At 55.2% G+C, this 16,593-nt stretch overlaps 1 protein-coding gene across 1 annotated transcript in view; it reads left to right on the forward strand.

The window, feature by feature from the left end:
* Myo15a (myosin XVA) overlaps window positions 1-16,593 on the forward strand; it is a 55,576-nt gene that overhangs the window by 18,233 nt on the left and 20,750 nt on the right. Inside the window, exons 19-55 of the mRNA XM_021212122.1 lie at window positions 616-764; window positions 875-920; window positions 1,090-1,214; window positions 1,758-1,875; window positions 2,093-2,268; window positions 2,666-2,750; window positions 3,252-3,305; window positions 3,405-3,486; window positions 3,564-3,694; window positions 4,089-4,184; window positions 4,997-5,232; window positions 7,044-7,207; window positions 7,412-7,484; window positions 7,665-7,856; window positions 8,153-8,313; window positions 8,413-8,507; window positions 8,950-9,070; window positions 9,178-9,245; window positions 9,432-9,509; window positions 9,673-9,853; window positions 9,940-10,072; window positions 10,310-10,415; window positions 10,545-10,617; window positions 11,443-11,564; window positions 11,761-11,820; window positions 12,278-12,353; window positions 12,674-12,789; window positions 12,875-12,993; window positions 13,440-13,581; window positions 14,145-14,256; window positions 14,352-14,426; window positions 14,776-14,954; window positions 15,174-15,289; window positions 15,504-15,576; window positions 15,845-15,917; window positions 16,129-16,202; window positions 16,404-16,486. Of these exons, the coding sequence (XP_021067781.1) occupies window positions 616-764; window positions 875-920; window positions 1,090-1,214; window positions 1,758-1,875; window positions 2,093-2,268; window positions 2,666-2,750; window positions 3,252-3,305; window positions 3,405-3,486; window positions 3,564-3,694; window positions 4,089-4,184; window positions 4,997-5,232; window positions 7,044-7,207; window positions 7,412-7,484; window positions 7,665-7,856; window positions 8,153-8,313; window positions 8,413-8,507; window positions 8,950-9,070; window positions 9,178-9,245; window positions 9,432-9,509; window positions 9,673-9,853; window positions 9,940-10,072; window positions 10,310-10,415; window positions 10,545-10,617; window positions 11,443-11,564; window positions 11,761-11,820; window positions 12,278-12,353; window positions 12,674-12,789; window positions 12,875-12,993; window positions 13,440-13,581; window positions 14,145-14,256; window positions 14,352-14,426; window positions 14,776-14,954; window positions 15,174-15,289; window positions 15,504-15,576; window positions 15,845-15,917; window positions 16,129-16,202; window positions 16,404-16,486 (4,163 nt within the window). The remainder of the gene's footprint in view (window positions 1-615; window positions 765-874; window positions 921-1,089; window positions 1,215-1,757; window positions 1,876-2,092; window positions 2,269-2,665; window positions 2,751-3,251; window positions 3,306-3,404; window positions 3,487-3,563; window positions 3,695-4,088; window positions 4,185-4,996; window positions 5,233-7,043; window positions 7,208-7,411; window positions 7,485-7,664; window positions 7,857-8,152; window positions 8,314-8,412; window positions 8,508-8,949; window positions 9,071-9,177; window positions 9,246-9,431; window positions 9,510-9,672; window positions 9,854-9,939; window positions 10,073-10,309; window positions 10,416-10,544; window positions 10,618-11,442; window positions 11,565-11,760; window positions 11,821-12,277; window positions 12,354-12,673; window positions 12,790-12,874; window positions 12,994-13,439; window positions 13,582-14,144; window positions 14,257-14,351; window positions 14,427-14,775; window positions 14,955-15,173; window positions 15,290-15,503; window positions 15,577-15,844; window positions 15,918-16,128; window positions 16,203-16,403; window positions 16,487-16,593) is intronic.

A 16,593-nucleotide genomic window follows, 5' to 3' on the forward strand; every position in this document is an offset into this window, starting at 1 on the left:
CCCCCAACCCTGTGGCCCCTGCCCACATTCCTGGCAGTACCTACTGCCCCTTACTTGGTCTAGCCTCCACTAGCTCTATCCCTGGCTCCTCTCAGTCCAGGAAAAGGGAAGCCTCCTAACCCTGTCTTGCTCTTTAACTCACCCTTTCTCAAACACCTGCCAGCCCACCTGTCATGGGCCCCACCTCAGTCCCTCCTGAAACCCTTCCAACCTGGCTCACAGCGCTAACCAGCAGGCCACCAAGGCTAAGTCCTGAATTCATTTACATGTGAAGTCTGATACTCTGGGGAGTATATAGAGGCCAAATCTGGGTTGCTTGGAAGGCCAGCCCTATCACTCATCAGCTATGACAGAAGGATGGTTGCCTCCCCTCCCCTGCAGGCAGTCCTTTCCCTAGCCAGGGCTAGGTTCACAGCAAGAGCTGTGCACTCCCCAGAATGGAGGGAAAAGCAGCCTTGCTGGGGGCTGGGTCCCCTGGGAGGTGTTGAGTCTACAGGCAAGCCAGGGTGATAGGATATCTAGAGTCAAGTTGTTTTTCAGAACCTTTCAGTCCAAGAACATGACCCTGTCTGTCTGTCTGTCTGTCACCGGCTTCCAATACCCTGCCCCCTGCAGGTGGTAGCACATCTTTTCTCCAGCCACGCTGCGCAGACTGCCCCTCCGCGCCTGGGCAAGAGCAGCTCCATTACCCGTCTCTACAAGGCTCACACGGTGGCGGCCAAGTTCCAGCAGTCCCTCCTGGACCTGGTGGAAAAGATGGAGAGGTGGGTCTAGTGGGAGGGCAGAGTATCCAGCATCCTCTTTACCCCGTGTCCCTCGGAGCATAGGAGCACCCACTCTTTCTCTGAGACCTCACACAGTCTCTCCTGCCCAGGTGTAACCCTTTGTTCGTGCGCTGCCTGAAGCCCAACCATAAGAAGGTGAGGTCCCTGGGAACGCCAAATCCTTCCCCCTGTGAAGTGTGGCACTGGACAAGTGGCTTGGCCTCTCTGGCCCCCTGCCTGAACACTGCAGGGACTCCTTGCCCCTGAGAGAGCCTTTGTACCTGAATAGAGGGCATGCAGATGTCCTCTCTGGCCATTCTTCTAGGAACCCGGTCTCTTTGAGCCAGATGTGATGATGGCACAGTTACGCTACTCAGGGGTTCTGGAGACAGTAAGGATCCGCAAGGAAGGCTTTCCAGTGCGGCTACCCTTCCAGGTGTTTATCGACAGGTACTTCCACTGGGTAGTCCCTAACGGCACAGACTCCCCGCCAGGCCCCCACAGCCTAAGCAGCATAGCGTCTGTCATTCACTGTTGTTCAGGCTGTACACTATACAAAACATGTTAGGCTCATTGTGGGAAATATATTTGTTCTGTCACTTATTATTATCATTATTATTACTACTACTACTACTATTATTACTATTAGTACTACTATGTATTCTCTTACTGGGTGGTGGCTCAAACATGTCACAGTGCTCTTCCCATCGTGTGAAAACATGAGTCACCTCAGGATGTGAGGCTTGGTGACAGGAACCTTCCTTTTCATAGTTTCCATCTCTATTGAATCCCTCTGGGGTGAATTTAATAGTTACTAGGACAAGTTCCAGCAGATGTCAGTAAAGGGTCTTGTTCTGCTGAAATAATGGATTAGTTTTGACACCTTGAACTAGTCTCGAGGACAGAGCTGTAAGCAAGCCACCCATTGGACCACACCTCCTAGTCATGGGCATGGGATAAGAACAGATCCTCAGGCTGAGTTTGGTTCCTCAGGTACCGGTGCCTGGTGGCCCTCAAGCTCAACGTGCCAGCAGATGGGGACATGTGTGTGTCATTGCTGAGCCGGCTATGCACGGTCACTCCAGACATGTACCGTGTTGGGGTTAGCAAGGTGAGCCCTGAAGACCCCGCATTCAGTGATATCCAAGGGGTATCAGCTTAGGATGTTAACCCACCTCAGCTCTGCTCAGATGTCCCCTACCCTATGTCTGGTGAACCTGTACCCTAGCTTTTGCTGCTCCAAACACTCAGCCGAGCTCTGGGAGGCAGCCTTCTGGGGTTTTGTGGGCTCCTCAATAGGGATATCCATGGCTGCCTTCCGCCTCCAGCTCTTCCTCAAGGAGCACCTGCACCAGCTACTGGAGAGCATGCGGGAGCGAGTCCAGAACCGAGCTGCCCTCACCCTGCAGCGCTACTTGCGAGGGTTTTTCATCCAACGGCACTTCCGGTCCTTGCGCCGGAAGATCATCCTACTGCAGAGCAGAGCCCGTGGTTTTCTAGCCAGGTGAGGCGCACAGAAGGGAAAATCTCTGGTGTCCTTCGGGCTCGCAGGAGCCTAGGCTAAAACAGTGAGCTCCCCGTCTCTGGAGGCATGTGAGCTGAAAGAGGCTTCCACGGGAAGGATGACTGATTCTCCAAGTCATTGTCCTCTGCCTGTGGATCCAGCTGAGAGGGTATTCCTGTCACCCACACATCACGGGCCCCTGGACTAACACAAGATAGGATAGGATAGCACGTGACCATTGTGAGATCAACCCAGGCCGTGGGTACTGGGCTACGTCTCTATCCCACATCGAACTCGTTTTGCTTGGAGAGGAAGGGTCCCTAGGGTGAAATATGAGCAGTAGCAGAAACATCTCTGCCCCTTTGTCACCCCGTGGCTTCATTTTTTGACTCTTCAGACAACGCTACGAGCAGATGAGACAGAGTCTGCTGAAGTTCCGTTCCCTGGTGCACACCTACGTAAACCGCCGCCGCTACCTCAAGGTACAGGCCTGCCTGGGTTGGGGTGCACTTAGCTCAAGTCCCTGCCGTGCCCTCCTCCTGGGCTGGGTAGCTGTGGCTTCTCTCAAGCCTGTTTCCTGGCTTGTCCCTTGGGACATAGAGAAGGATGGAAGGAGATACTGTATGGAGTGATGTAGTGAGCACAGGGGTCATAGAGAGCTGCAAACATGGCTGGCATCGGGTGACTTGAGTCTCTTTCGTGTGGTCTGGTACTTAGCTCATTGATAGTCTTGGCTTCTGTCGCATAAACCAACTGCTGGTGACAAATGTCATTTGCAAAGCTCAGAAGGCATACAAGGTTTCCCAAAGTCCTTCCGATGCCCCACTTGGCACCTCCTCCCACCTCTGGCTACACCTTTGCCTCTCTTCCTTGTCACTACCTCAGCCCTATCAGTGCCACCAAGAGCCTCCAGGCCACAGGCCCTTCCCTACTGCTCGCGCCTGCCCAGGCTACCTGTGCCCTGACCATTTGCTCTCCTGCAGCTGAGGGCCGAGCGGAGGCGGCGGGCACAGGAGGCATGGCTACGGGAGCAGGAGGTGGGTGCGGGGACCGAGCCACAGCAGGGGACAGGGAGGGAGAGCAGCAGGTGAGGTGTGGCACCTGTCCCTTCACCCCTTGACCATCCATCCCTTCAGGAGCTGAGCAAACGTGAAGTCGTCCCAGTGAGACACCTGGAGGTGCCAGCTGAGGTGGCTGGGCTCCTGCAAGCCGCAGCAGGTGTGTCATCTCTAACAGCAAGGGGGTGGGGGGCTGGGGAGAAAAGAGCAGTCGCTACATGCTTGCGCTGTCTCCAGGCCTCAAGCTGTCCAGTGGGCCCCGAGTGGCCGTTGTCCGGGCTCCTAGGCTCCAGGCTGAGCCGTGTGTCACACTTCCCCTTGACATCAACAACTACCCCATGGCCAAGTTCATCCGATGCCACTTCAAGGTAAGGGCTGGCACAAGCATCCTGACAGGGGCACTGACACTCAGACCTGCCACCGCTTCCCAGAAAGCTCTTATGGGGTGGACTTGAGCCTGTTGGAAGCCCTAGGGCCCTAACTGTAGTGGCACTCTCCGGGACTCTGGCTGTATAGTCAAGACCTGCCTAGGAGGTGGCACAGCGCTCACCTCTGTGCCCTGCCCTACGAGAAGGGCCCTGCAGGATTTCTCTGCCTCCCCTAGTTGCTCTCTGTGGGCCATAGTCTCCCTTCACCAGAGCCTAGGTTCTTTATCTAGGCACTGGAGTGGGAAGCCCACTCCATGGTCTCCTATTCTCTTCCCCAACACAGATATGTCTATTGTCCCCAGTGCTACCTCCCATGCCTTCCTTGTGTCCCCAGGAACCCTCCTTTGGGATGCTGACAGTGCCCCTGAGGATGCCTCTTACACGGCTGCCTGTGGAGCACCATACAGAAGCCATAAGTGTCTTTAAGCTAGTACGGGAATCTGCCCTAGTCCAGGTTCAAGTGCATAGCTCTACCATTATACCGGGCCACAGGCGCCCCTGCCCCTGGATATCCAGTGCATAGCCTTACATGATAGGGGGCTACATGCTTCCCCACTATACCCTGGACATCCTCTTTGGTCTTTAAGCCCAGCTCCTGAGTCCCATGCCTCTTCATCAGCATAAAGATCTGGGCCTCCTTGTGAGAGCCTCCCCCCCCCCAAGTTATCCTCCTGGCAATGCTGCCTCGGAGGCTGTCTGATACCTCCAAAGGACTCCCCCAGGCTGAGGGGAACAGTCCCTGCTGTGACCCAGGACCACCAACATATACAGAGGGACGTTCAGAGGCTGGGAACTCAAATGAAGTCACAGGTACAGCTAGGCAAGCCACAGAAAGCAGCCTGGAGGAGGAGGCATTGGCCATGAGGAGAGATTACCCATTAGGAAAAGAGCAGGACAAGAGGGGGAGTGGCCAGTCCTGGAGGCGGGGTGTCTGGAAGGTGCTTCCTGGGAGTGATGTGGTCAGATCTGAATGCTAGAGAATCCTCTGGACCAAATGGAGCCTGGTGGAGGCCAAGGGTATAAGAGGATGCTGGCAATGAATGCAGGCCAGAGGAGATGCATGGGAGGCAGAGGAAGGCAGTGTGTGCTCTGGATCCTAATATTCCTGGGGGTTCCTTTGGCATTGACTAGTAGAGTGATATTGAAATATGAGGGACTTTTCAATAGGCAGCAGAACATGGCAAGAGAGCACACTGAAGGGCGGGCAGAAGCCCACGAGAGTCTGTCTGTTCTGTGCCCTAGATCCTGCGTTTCATGGGAGACCCCCACCTACATGGCACCCAGGAGATGATCTTGGGGAATTACATTGTGCACCAGGGGCTGGTGGAGCCAGCTCTGAGGGACGAGATCCTAGCCCAGCTGGCCAACCAGGTGTGGCGCAATCCCAATGCCTACAACTCCAAGCGGGGCTGGCTGCTGCTGGCTGCCTGTCTCAGCGGCTTTGCGCCTTCCTCGCACCTTGACAAGTTCCTCCTCAAGTGAGTGCCACCCAGGAGGCTGTAGGTGGCTAAATAGGGGCTTGGAGGTCAGGCCAGAGGATGCTTTTGTGTTGCCACAAGACCGGCCTGGACAGCAAACAGAACTGCAGTCACTTAACTGAGCCCAGAGCCAAAAGACTGATGGGCAAGAGTGGGGAGGAGTCAGGTCAGAATGGATGAGGATCAACAGAACCCAGGGTGGGGCCAAGTGGGAGTGTGGAGAACCGAGGAAAGAACTGACAGGAGTTAGGAACACAGCTGCACTCAAAACAATCTGGATTTTAGTCCCAAGCTGAACTCTGTGACTTTAGGCAAGTTACTTAACCTCACCAGGCCTTGACTTCATCTCCTATACACTGAGAGTGGTGGCAACAACTAATCGATAGTACAGGTTAAGTATGCAGAACAGAGAGACGAACATCTGGCAGGTGCCATGTGGGCATTACCATGTTGACAATCTGTCCCTACTGCTGTGGAGGTGCAGGGGCTGTGAGACAGTGCACTAGCTCACCACATGGCCCAGGGCCAGTACCTGTCTTTTCTCTGCTGAAGTGGGGGATGGTAACAGGATCCACCTATCAGGGTACCAATGAACACCAGATTGTAAGGAACCTCTCCAGGCTAGCATGCATAAGGTGACATTCCTCGACCAGTGTTGTGGCTGTGGTGGCTACTGAGCCAGTGGTCACCTAGTCTAGGGAGTGAAGGGATGGGTCATGCTTAGCCACACACCCCATCTGAGCAATGACATTCTACTCAGTCCTTCCACTTCCGTGCTAGACTGGATACTTCTGGGCTAACGTGGGTGTTACAGGGTATTTGATCACACTGTGGCCCTCGAGACTGTGTTATTTACTGAAAATGTTTCTAGCTGTGGTGTGGCTCAGCCTTAGCACACACCTGTAATCCCTCTGGCTGGAATACAGACACGCCCTTAGTACACACTTTTAATCCTAAACAATGAAGGTAAAGTTAGTATGTAGAAGAAAGCAGCCATGTTTGAAAGTGATGTCTAATTGAGTGGCAGACAAAGTGATGACTCAGAGAAAGATTGGACAGAATGGAATATGCCCAACTCTCATGAGAAAAGAGAGGAAAGAGAAGCTACTTAAAAGAGCCACACACAGAGAAGGGAGGAGGAGGTGGAGGGAGAGGGAGAGAGGGAGAGAGGGAGAGAGAGAGAGAGAGAGAGAGAGAGAGAGAGAGAGAGAGAGAGAGAGAGAGAGAGGAGGCAGTTTTATCAGGACAGCTGTACAGAGTCAGGTTAAAGAGAGAACAAGCTAGACACAGATAAAGACCGACTGAGCCAGAGACTGAGCAGAAGGTAGATTGTAGATTGTCCGGGTTAGTATGAGGCCAAGCCTAGCAATTTGAGAGAAGCTTAGAGAAGCCAGTTTGAATCCGTTAGCTTGGAGAGCAGTCTGAGCCAGTTCAGCTAAGTTGAACCAGCCAGAGTTCAGAAAGAACAAGAAAGGTTGAGCTGATTCAGCAGTACGTCTCAGAGGCTGAAAATATTCTAGGCCTAGATAAGACTGTACAGAGGCTAGAAGTTTCCAGGACTGGGCCTAGGTTAGCACACTGAGGCAGTAAGCCGGGGAGGCGACTATGACTTCAGGTGAGTAAGAGGTAGTTTTACACCTGGGATTTCATTTTGGAGCCCAGCCTCAGTGATCTAGGCTATGAAAGACCTTTAGGGTGCTCTATCACCCAGCCAATTTGTGAGTTAACCCGAGGCTGTTCCACTTCACCTAAGAGCTAAGGAGTGGCCTGAGCCTCCAGCAGCCTCCAGCAACTCCCTATTCTTCCTCCAGGTTTGTATCTGATTATGGACAGAATGGCTTCCAGGCTGTGTGCCAGCATCGCCTCCTGCAGGCGATGGGCTCAGGGGCTGCCCGGACCTTTCCCCCAACTCAGCTGGAGTGGACTGCCATTCAGGAGAAGGCCAGTATGGCTCTAGATGTGAGCTGCTTTAATGGTACGTAGGCTCATCCCTCAGGCTGCTTCTCTTCTCTTCCTGAAGAGAGAGCAGCTAGAATCAGCAGCAACCGAAGAAGGTTCTGAAGCTAGGGAGGGGCTCTTGCCAATGTAGCACTGCAGGGAAGTGGGGGGGGGGGTGAGATAGGGGATGGGGGACGGAAGCCAGTGAGGCTGGCCTGAGTACAGCAATTGGCTGTGCCAGGTGACCAGTTCTCCTGTCCGGTCCACGCCTGGAGTACGGGGGAAGCGGTGGCTGGAGACATCCTAAAGCACAGGTTGGTTCCTAGGATGCTCCACCCAGTGCCCTATGACCTGGAAAGGAGGGAGGGGCAGGAGACACCATCCCTGGGAGGTGCAGAGGACCACTTTGGCCATGCCTGGGGTCTAACTCATACCCCAGGGTCTCCAGGCAGTGCCTACCAGTTTCACACTTTATTCCTCTGCACACTGACCAGGGGGCTGGCTGATGGTTGGAGGGGCTGGACAGTGGCCATGAAGAATGGAGTCCAGTGGGCAGAGCTGGCTGGACATGACTATGTGCTGGACCTGGTGTCAGACCTGGAACTGCTCAGGGACTTCCCACGACAGAAATCCTACTTCATAGTGGGTGCAGAAGGGCCTTTGGCTGGCAGGGGAGACACGAGAGGGTATGTAGCCACTTGCCCAGACCACCTCCCCTGGGCTTTACCCATCTATTGTTGGGAAAAGCTGAGTTCTGGGGTTGGGAATTGTTTTATGTTTGGTGGTTTGAGCTAAGTGGACCTCAAGCTCCTGGGCCCCAGTCATCCTACCTCAGCTTCTGGAGCCTGGAGCTGCAAGTGTACACCGCCGTGTCTAGTAATTCTATACCTCGGTTGTGGAAGTCACCCAGCCCAGGACACACAGAAGCTTTCAGGGGACCTCTTTGGGGTCAGCTGTCCTGTGTCTCCCCTTTCATCTACAGAGTGTTTGGGAACTGCTGGGACTCAGACGAGGACACACCCACAAGGCCCCAGCCCCAGGACCATGTGGCCAAAATGCCTGACTTGGACGGGTACTGCAGCCACAAAGAGGATGGTACAAATGGTGAAACTGAGGCCCAGAGATGGACATCGAACCGCCAAGGTTAATCAGGAATGGCCACTGTACTAGAGGGAAAAGAACCCAAAAGTGTGGAGACCCACAGGACAAGTAAACTTGGTCCTTTTGTGCATCCCGCAGCAGCTTTGGACAGCGCTGGAGAGCCCGCTGTGCCCCCCAGGGAGCTGGATGGCTACTTGGACAGTCTCTTCGACCCTGTGCTGGCCTGTGGGGATGCGGTAGGGATGCAGAGGGATGTCTGCAGGTGGCAGGCTCAGTGTGTGCACCAGAGACATATTCCATTTCTTAGGGTAACACTCTGAGCCTTACACAGCCAGGGCCTTGGGGCAAGGGGTCCGGCCTGGGTCTAGCTGGGGACAGGGAAACCTTGGGGTCACCTGGCAGCTGAGAATGCCCCTGGCTGCCCTGGAAGGACCCTCAGCTAACTCTCAGGACCCCAGCTGTCACATCTGTCAGAAGCCACCCTAATGGGATGGCTGGTTGGATCACCTGTCCCCAAATCTCACAAGACTCCCTTGCCCTAGGAAGCCACAGCCCAGACACCAACTCCCACGGTTCACTTCTTGTGGAGGGGGTGGGTTGGGAGCTCGGGCTGGTGTCAGGTGCCTGTTGCCATGGATCCTGGGGATCACAGCAGTGAGGCGGCCACTGCTGCCCCAGGACCTGGAGAAGCCGACAGCCATCGCCTACCGCATGAAAGGTGGGGGCCAGCCAGATGGAGGTGGTGGTAGTGCTTCTGAAGATACCTCCCGGAGACCCCCGGAACCCAAGCTCAAGCCCAGTCAGTGCCTCCTAAGCGTGCTTCCGGGCTAGGGGCGGGCGGTGCACAGGGGAGCTCTTGCTTCCTCGACCCCTGTGCCCACCTGTGTCCTCTGCCTGGCTCCGCAGTCCCGGGCCTGGATGCCTCCACATTGGCTCTGCAGCAAGCCTTCATCCACAGGCAGGCTGTGCTACTGGTGAGTGGGGACAGGGCACAGGGTGTGTATGTATGTGTGTGTGTGTGTGTGTGTGTGTGTGTATGCGCACGCACAAACATACCTGTGTGTGTGTGTGTGTGTGTGTGTGTGTGTATGCGCACGCACAAACATACCAGTGTGTACACAGAAATGGTCCACCTGGTCACCATGGTCACCTATTCCCAGGCCCGGGAGATGACCCTACAGGCTTTGGCACTTCAGCAGCAGCCTCTGAGTGCAGCCTCAAGACCTCAGCTGCCAGAGGTAAGCAGAGCTGCCCAGGATAAACAGGAACACTGTGATAACCCAGGAGTTTACTGTACCTTTCTGAGGCCAGGAATCCTGTAGGCCACTTTGGGCAGAGATGGGGTACCTGGGTGTAAGCCAGTATGTCCTGAATGGCCACCTCATGGCCTGTTCTTCACAGAGACCCCTAGCACCAGAGGCACGGCCGAAGACTGTAGGCACTGGCCCCCCAGCCAAGCCTGTGCTGGTGCGTCCGACTCCACAGTCGTGGGCTCCGGGCTCTGTGGCAAAGGCCCCGAAGATACCTAGCAAGCCCGTGGCTGTTCCAATCCTAGCTCAAGATTGGACTGCTCCAGAATCCAGTGAGTGTCCATCCAAGTCCAGAGGCTTCCCAGATAAGCCAGGGCGACTGGGCCCTATGACCTCACCTGGCGACCTGTCCTCACAGTTTCGGCCTCCCCTGAGCTGGTTCGGTATTCCACACTCAACTCAGAGCACTTCCCACAACCCACACAGCAGATCAGAAGCATCATCAAGCAATACAAACAGCCACCCTGGGCAGGACATCCTGAGGCCCGCAGGTGGGTCCAGCCCTCAGCCCTCAGCTTACCTTCAGCAGCACTGTCCCAGACTCATCGCCATTCAGGATGGTCCCCTGGGCAACCAGAGGCTCAGGCTGACACGGTCACAGTTATGCTGAACAGCCTCAGCTCCTCTCCGGTGCTTGTTTGTATTGGTGTCTAGGGAGGGGATCCCCACTTTGGGGATTGTGGATGAGGGGATACCTTGTATCTAACCTGCCATGGGTCACCTGCCAGAACGGATGGTGGGAAGGTCTTCAGGAGGCCACCTGACCCCCATGAGGAGGCCCTAATGATTCTGAAGGGACAGAAGACTCAACTAGCAGTAGTGCCTGGCACTCAGGTAAAGAATGGGTTGGGTACCCCGTAGGGATAGGGGCCTCAGAAGTCAGCTACCCTCTCAGCATGGCCCTAGGCCTCCCCTCCAGGGCCTGCTTACTGCTCCCTGAGTGCTCTCTTTGTGGTGGGACAGGTGTCCAGAGAGGCTGTGGCCATGGTGAAACCGGTGGCCAGTGCTCCAAGGCCATGCATGGGGCCCACTCCAGGTGAGGATCACGGGGTGGGACATGCCAGAGGTGTCCAAGTGAGTGAGTGAGCCTGTGAGCATGGGGGGGGGGTCCTCTGGGGCTGCGTGTGTCTCTGAGTCAAAAGTACACACTGCGTCACTATACCATCACCCCTTAAATCCCTGGCTTCAGGCCAGCCCCACCTTGGCTTCTGTGAATCCTACAGAAGCTCATCAAAACAATACTATTATATGTTCCTATCTGTTAAAGATGGGGAGACAGAGGCACAAAGACGTTTAATGGCTTCTGAAGGTCACACAGCTTGAAAGTATCAGACCAGAGATATAAACCTTTGTGCTAAGAGAGAAGCCCTAATCAGGCAGTGACCCTAAAACATGAGTCAGCTCCTATCACATCTCTGACAAGAGCTCCTATTATGAACCCCAAACTCTTCACTGTGATCCTGACCATCCTGTGTGATTCATCTGCCCAGTCCCCCCAAACTCTTCATTGTGATCCTGACCATCCTGTGTGATTCATCTGCCCAGTCCCACGGCCTTTCCTTCCACTCCTTCCTTTTGGCACATTCGGTTCCTGTAACTAACACACCAAACTTGCCCCCACCTCGAGACCTTTGCACGGCTGTGTCCTCCAAGAGGAGGAGTCTCTGGGCGCTTGACTCCTTCTTGCCCATCAATCAGGTGTCAGCTCAAATGTCACTTCAGAGAGGTTTGTCCAGCCCACCTGAATCACCCTGCTGTACTTCCACAATACCGCCTGTCACCACCATCAGCCCCTCGTGGTCCTGCCTTTCCTGCTGGGTCCCAAGAAACCCCATATACTCTCTGCCCCTGCCCTCCACAGTGCAGCCTTCAAGGTCGCTGGAGCCTCCAGAGGATCCTGTGCAGACACAGCTGCACCGCCTAGTCAACCCCAACTTCTACGGCTACCAAGACGTCCCCTGGAAGATCTTCCTGCGCAAGGAGGTGCCAGGAGCAGGCCAGAGGATGAGCTAAATAAATATGGGCGAAACTAAATATGTGCAGAGCTATCTAGGGAGCCTGGGCAGGGGAACCATGAAGAATGGGGGTGGGGCTGGAGCAAGGATAAGAGTCAGCCAGGGGCTGCATCCGGGGGTGAGGTCCAATCAAAAGGATGGGTAACTAAGGCCTATCCACACAGGTATTTTACCCCAAGGACAGCTACGGTCATCCTGTGCAGCTAGACCTCCTGTTCCGGCAGGTGAGGCCTTCTTCTTCCCTCCTGCCTGCAGGCTCTGTGAGTTTGAGAGCTGCTTTTCTGATCTCCCCCTACCCCCAACTCCCATCAATAAGGTCAGCAAGGCCACATGTCCATCTGATAAGTCACGGCTCAAAATATGTTCATGCCTATAACCCCAGCACCCAGAAGGTAGAGGAAGAAGCATCAGGAGTTTTGATATAAGGCCCTACATCAACAAAACAAAAACCAGTTCAGTAGGGCCTAGAGGTCAAATCCCAGCCTCACTGAACACATGTGGAAACCAAGGCCTGGGAAAGGCAGAAAGGGTTAGGAAGATGACCGTGTGAAGGCTCGGATAACAAAGGCAACCCAGGTTACAGATGACTCTAGTGCTGCAGAGCAGGAACCCCTTCCCTAGACCTCAGTGCCTGGCAGGGGCACGCATTGGCCAGCTGTCAGGACACACTTCTTCCTGCAGATCCTGCATGACACACTCTCTGAGGCTTGCCTGCGCATATCTGAGGAGGAGCGGCTGCAGATGAAGGCTCTATTTGGTACCTTGGGGGAAGGGAATGGATGCTGGTGGGCTGTCAACCAGATTGGGGGAGCCAGCCCTCTTCTGGAAGAAGGCTAAGGACACACCCAGGCCTCTTGCCTCCCACATGTGCCCGTCCTTATTCAGCCTCCCCAGTCTGCAATTCCTGGAAGCCAGCAACATGTAACATACAGTATGGCCCTTGTATCTATCTGTGGCTTCCCCTGGTCAGACAGCTCGTTGTGATGCCAGCCTCTCACCCCCAACCCCACCCCCAACTCCTGGAATGGGAGCTGTCAAGGAGGGAAGAGGGCCTTGAGCAGGATTGGTCTTCCTTAGCCCAGAACCAGCTGGACACACAGCGACCTCTGGTAACAGAAAGTGTGAAGCGGGCCGCCATCAGCATGGCCCGAGACAGCTGGGAGATCTACTTCTCCCGTCTCTTCCCAGCAATGGTAGGAGTCCCTGGACACCCCTTCCCACCTGCCCAGAGCAGCCATGGAGAATGTCGGAAGGCCTCACCAGGCTCACATTTCCTAGGGCAGTGTTGGCACCGGCGTGCAGATCCTAGCTGTGTCCCACACTGGCATCAAGCTCCTGCGGATGGCCAAGGGCAGCAGAGAAGCCAGCAGGCGGCTCCGGGTCCTGTGTGCATACAGGTGATGCCAGGCACATGCCAGCCCAACCTGCAGAGCTCACTGTACAGAGGGCTAACTGCTGAGATCAACCAAGTCCCTGGGCATCTGGGGGAGAAGATGTCCCTAGCCCTGAGACCTGGCTGAGTACCCAGACTCCGGACTAGAGTCCCTTTGTCCCTTTCAACATGAGGCCAGGAAAGAGCTTTGATAACTGGTTAGGGGAAAGCTCCTTGCTCTGAGGGATGAAATGGGGAAAACTGGGCCAACGGAGGAGACAAAGATGTTGTATAGGCATAGTTTGGTTTTGTGGTTGGACTGTGGGGCTGGAATGTGGTACAAGGGTTTTAAGAGATACGCAGAACCCACAGATGGATCAGAGAGGGGAAACAGGGACAGAAAACACCTGTGGGGAAGGGCATCCTCTTAGCCATAAGGTCCTGGTCTCTTGTCACCTTCTCTCCCTCCAGCTTTGCAGACATCCTGTTTGTAACCATGCCATCTCAGAACATGCTAGAGTTCAACCTGACCAATGAGAAGATCATCCTCTTCTCAGCCCGGGCTCGGCAGGTCAAGACCCTAGTAGACACCTTCATTCTGGAGCTGAAGAAGGTTGGGATTCCTCCACGGGCGTTGCCCACCGCTGCAGTACAGACATAGCACAGCCTGGCCGCCCAGAGTGTGAATCCACTATTACATGTGCACACCACCAAGCATATCCAAAGGCATCTACACCCACGAGCCGTGTCTTCCCTCTGCTGTGCCTTTTGCTTTCCCAGCATCTTCTTCACGCCTGCCCTCAGCAGTGTGGGATGCGTCTCCTCTAAGCCCCCAAGCAACTGTCTCCTCAGAACTGCATCACTTGCTTTCAGAACCTCCTTTTCTGTTTGCCTCTGCACCTTAGCAGGACACGCCCCAGGCCCAGCACCCAGCCCAGGGGTGTGGGGGATACAGCAGAAGGCTTGGGGGGGGGGAATCTATGGCACAAGTGTGTGCCCAGCCACCTCAAGCTTCTATCCTGTGTAATGCCTTACCTGCTGCCATCTGGAGAACACTCATCACCCCCCCCCCCGCCCACCTAGGGAATGTGCCTTCTCTGCTGGCTTGGGAGAATGGAAGGAGCAGTAGAAAGACTGGAAGTCAGTACATAGCACTCTATTCCTGGTGTTTTCCAGGATTCTGATTATGTGGTGGCAGTGAGGAACTTCCTGTCTGAAGACCCTGAGCTGCTGTCCTTCCACAAGGGTGACATCATCCACCTGCAGAGCCTGGAACCGCCTAGAGTGGGTCAGTTCCATGGCTGGGTGGAAGAGGAGGTGAAAGGCGGGGAGGCTGGGAAAAGGACTTCCCTGGTACCGTGCTGATGCAAGCTCCTCCCACAGGCTACAGCGCGGGCTGTGTAGTCCGCAAGAAACTGGTGTACCTGGAGGAGCTGCGGCGGAGAGGCCCTGACTTTGGTGAGTGCTGGCAGATACCCCAAACCTAGAGCGCCAGATAGGGGTACTAGTCCAGGTTCCAAACACACTGCAGACACATGATAAGAGTTTACTGGTGCCCCCTTGGTCTCCTACGGTGATCTGCGAGCCAACAACTCTTCAACCCAACATGTGGCTGAGGTGTGTTTCCGAGCCTACGGCCTGTTGCTCTTGGCATTCAGTCCCAGTACCAACAAAAACAAAAACAAACAAACAAAAACAAAGACAAAAAAAGGACTAAGAATGGACCAAGGGAGCGCTCAAACCTCCTTAAAGGACCCGCTCAGTCCCAAAACAAGACCTTCCCGTTTTTTCCTTTACTTGTCCCTAGGCTGGAGGTTCGGGGCCGTCCACGGGCGCGTAGGCCGCTTTCCTTCAGAGCTCGTGCAGCCCGCCGCTGCACCAGACTTCTTGCAGCTCCCGGCCGAGCCAGGGCGGGGCCGGGCTGCCGCGGTGGCCGCTGCCGTGGCCTCTGCAGCAGCCGCACGGGAGGTGGGACGCCGGAGAGAGGTGAGCCCCGAGGAGGATGCAGAGGCGGGGCCAGCTGTGGATGCAGCCAATCCCATGCAAGGGACTGGCCTAGAGGGCGGGACCTGACTTAGCGGAGTCTTTGCAAGTGGGGAGTGAGGCTCGAAGGGTCCAGAAACGTGGCCATCTGGGAGGTCAGCTCTCACAGGGGGGTCGAGGTGAGGGTGGCGATGGGCCTTGGTAACTGCACCTATCCTGCAGGGTCCCCCAGTCAGGGCGCGTTCCGCTGACAGCGGAGAGGACTCCGTGGCGCTCCCATCGAGCACAATGCTCGAATTTGCCCAGAAGTATTTCCGAGACCCTCGGAGGCGTCCCCGGTGGGTAGAGATCCGTCTTCCTCTTCCCCTTCTCTCTCTTGAACTCGTTCAGGCTGTAGGCTATTGGGCGCCAGCTCCACTTCTGCAGGGTGCATCAGGAAGCCCCTTAGTCTCAGACTCTGGGTGCCTTTCTGCGGGTAGACTGATTAGAAGGGGCAGAGATGTGGCCAAAGGCTGGGATGCAAGACTGGGTAGCGGCACCCATTTGTTGCAGGGATGGCCTCAAGCTGAAGTCTAAGGAGGACCGGGAGTCCAAAACTCTGGAGGACATACTTTGCTTCACTAAGGTGCATGTTCTGTGCCTCAGTCTCCTCATTTGTAAGGTGGTGTTGCAGAAGAAATCTTTCTATCCCCTAGAGCAAATACTTGTCCCCACTGGAAGCCTCTGGCTGTCAGCATCTGGAGCCAGGGTTCCTTGCAGCACAGTCAGTGACCGTCCCTATTTTGTGATGTGGGCTCTCCAAGCTGCTGTAATTCAGTCTGATAGCGTGGTGCAGTCTCTCTTCTGGTCTGTCCCCCGCTCCGTTGTGAGACAACCCTTTGGTCTCCTCACAGGTCCCGATCCAGGAATCCCTTATTGAACTCAGTGACAGCAATCTCAACAAGATGGCGGTTGACATGTTTGTAGGTGTGTGGGATGTACGGTGTGACCTGTGTTTGTTACCTCTCTTCTCTGGTTCTCAGAGTTGTGTCTTCCCTAAACCCGACGCACTTTGAAGAGAATGGAAACCTTTCACTGTCTCAGCGGCAGGCTCCCAGGGAAGGAATGGACCCGTGGGGGCTCTTGGGATGGGCAGCTTGGGCATGGTGGGCCTGAGCAGGATGGGTCTTTCCTACAGCTGTGATGAGGTTCATGGGAGATGCCCCACTGAAGGGCCAGAGTGAACTGGATGTGCTCTGCACCCTCCTGAAGGTCAGTCCCACCCAAGTGTTGCCTCATGCTTCCGTCTTGCTCTGTGCCTTGGTTTCTCCAACTGTCAGTTATAGTGCACTGGGAAATCTCTTATGTTGCCCAGAGGGGAATGAGTGTATCAGGCTGGTGCCAGAGATGGGGGTGGGGGGCTGAGAACTTCCAGACCTGGCACAGCAGGAGGTTTGGCTGCCTTTTTTTCAGCTTTGTGGAGACCATGAGGTCATGAGAGATGAATGCTACTGCCAGATTGTGAAGCAGATCACAGACAACACCAGCCCTAAGCAGTGAGTCACCTGAGCCTCTCAGCCCACTGTGCCACACTCCCCCATCTCAGCCTCTCAGCCCACTGTGCCACACTCCCCCATCTCAGCCTCTCAGCCCACTGTGCCAC

The sequence above is a fragment of the Mus pahari genome, chromosome 14 (genome assembly GCF_900095145.1).
Source record: "Mus pahari chromosome 14, PAHARI_EIJ_v1.1, whole genome shotgun sequence".
In the NCBI taxonomy this organism is placed as follows: Eukaryota; Metazoa; Chordata; class Mammalia; order Rodentia; family Muridae; genus Mus; species Mus pahari.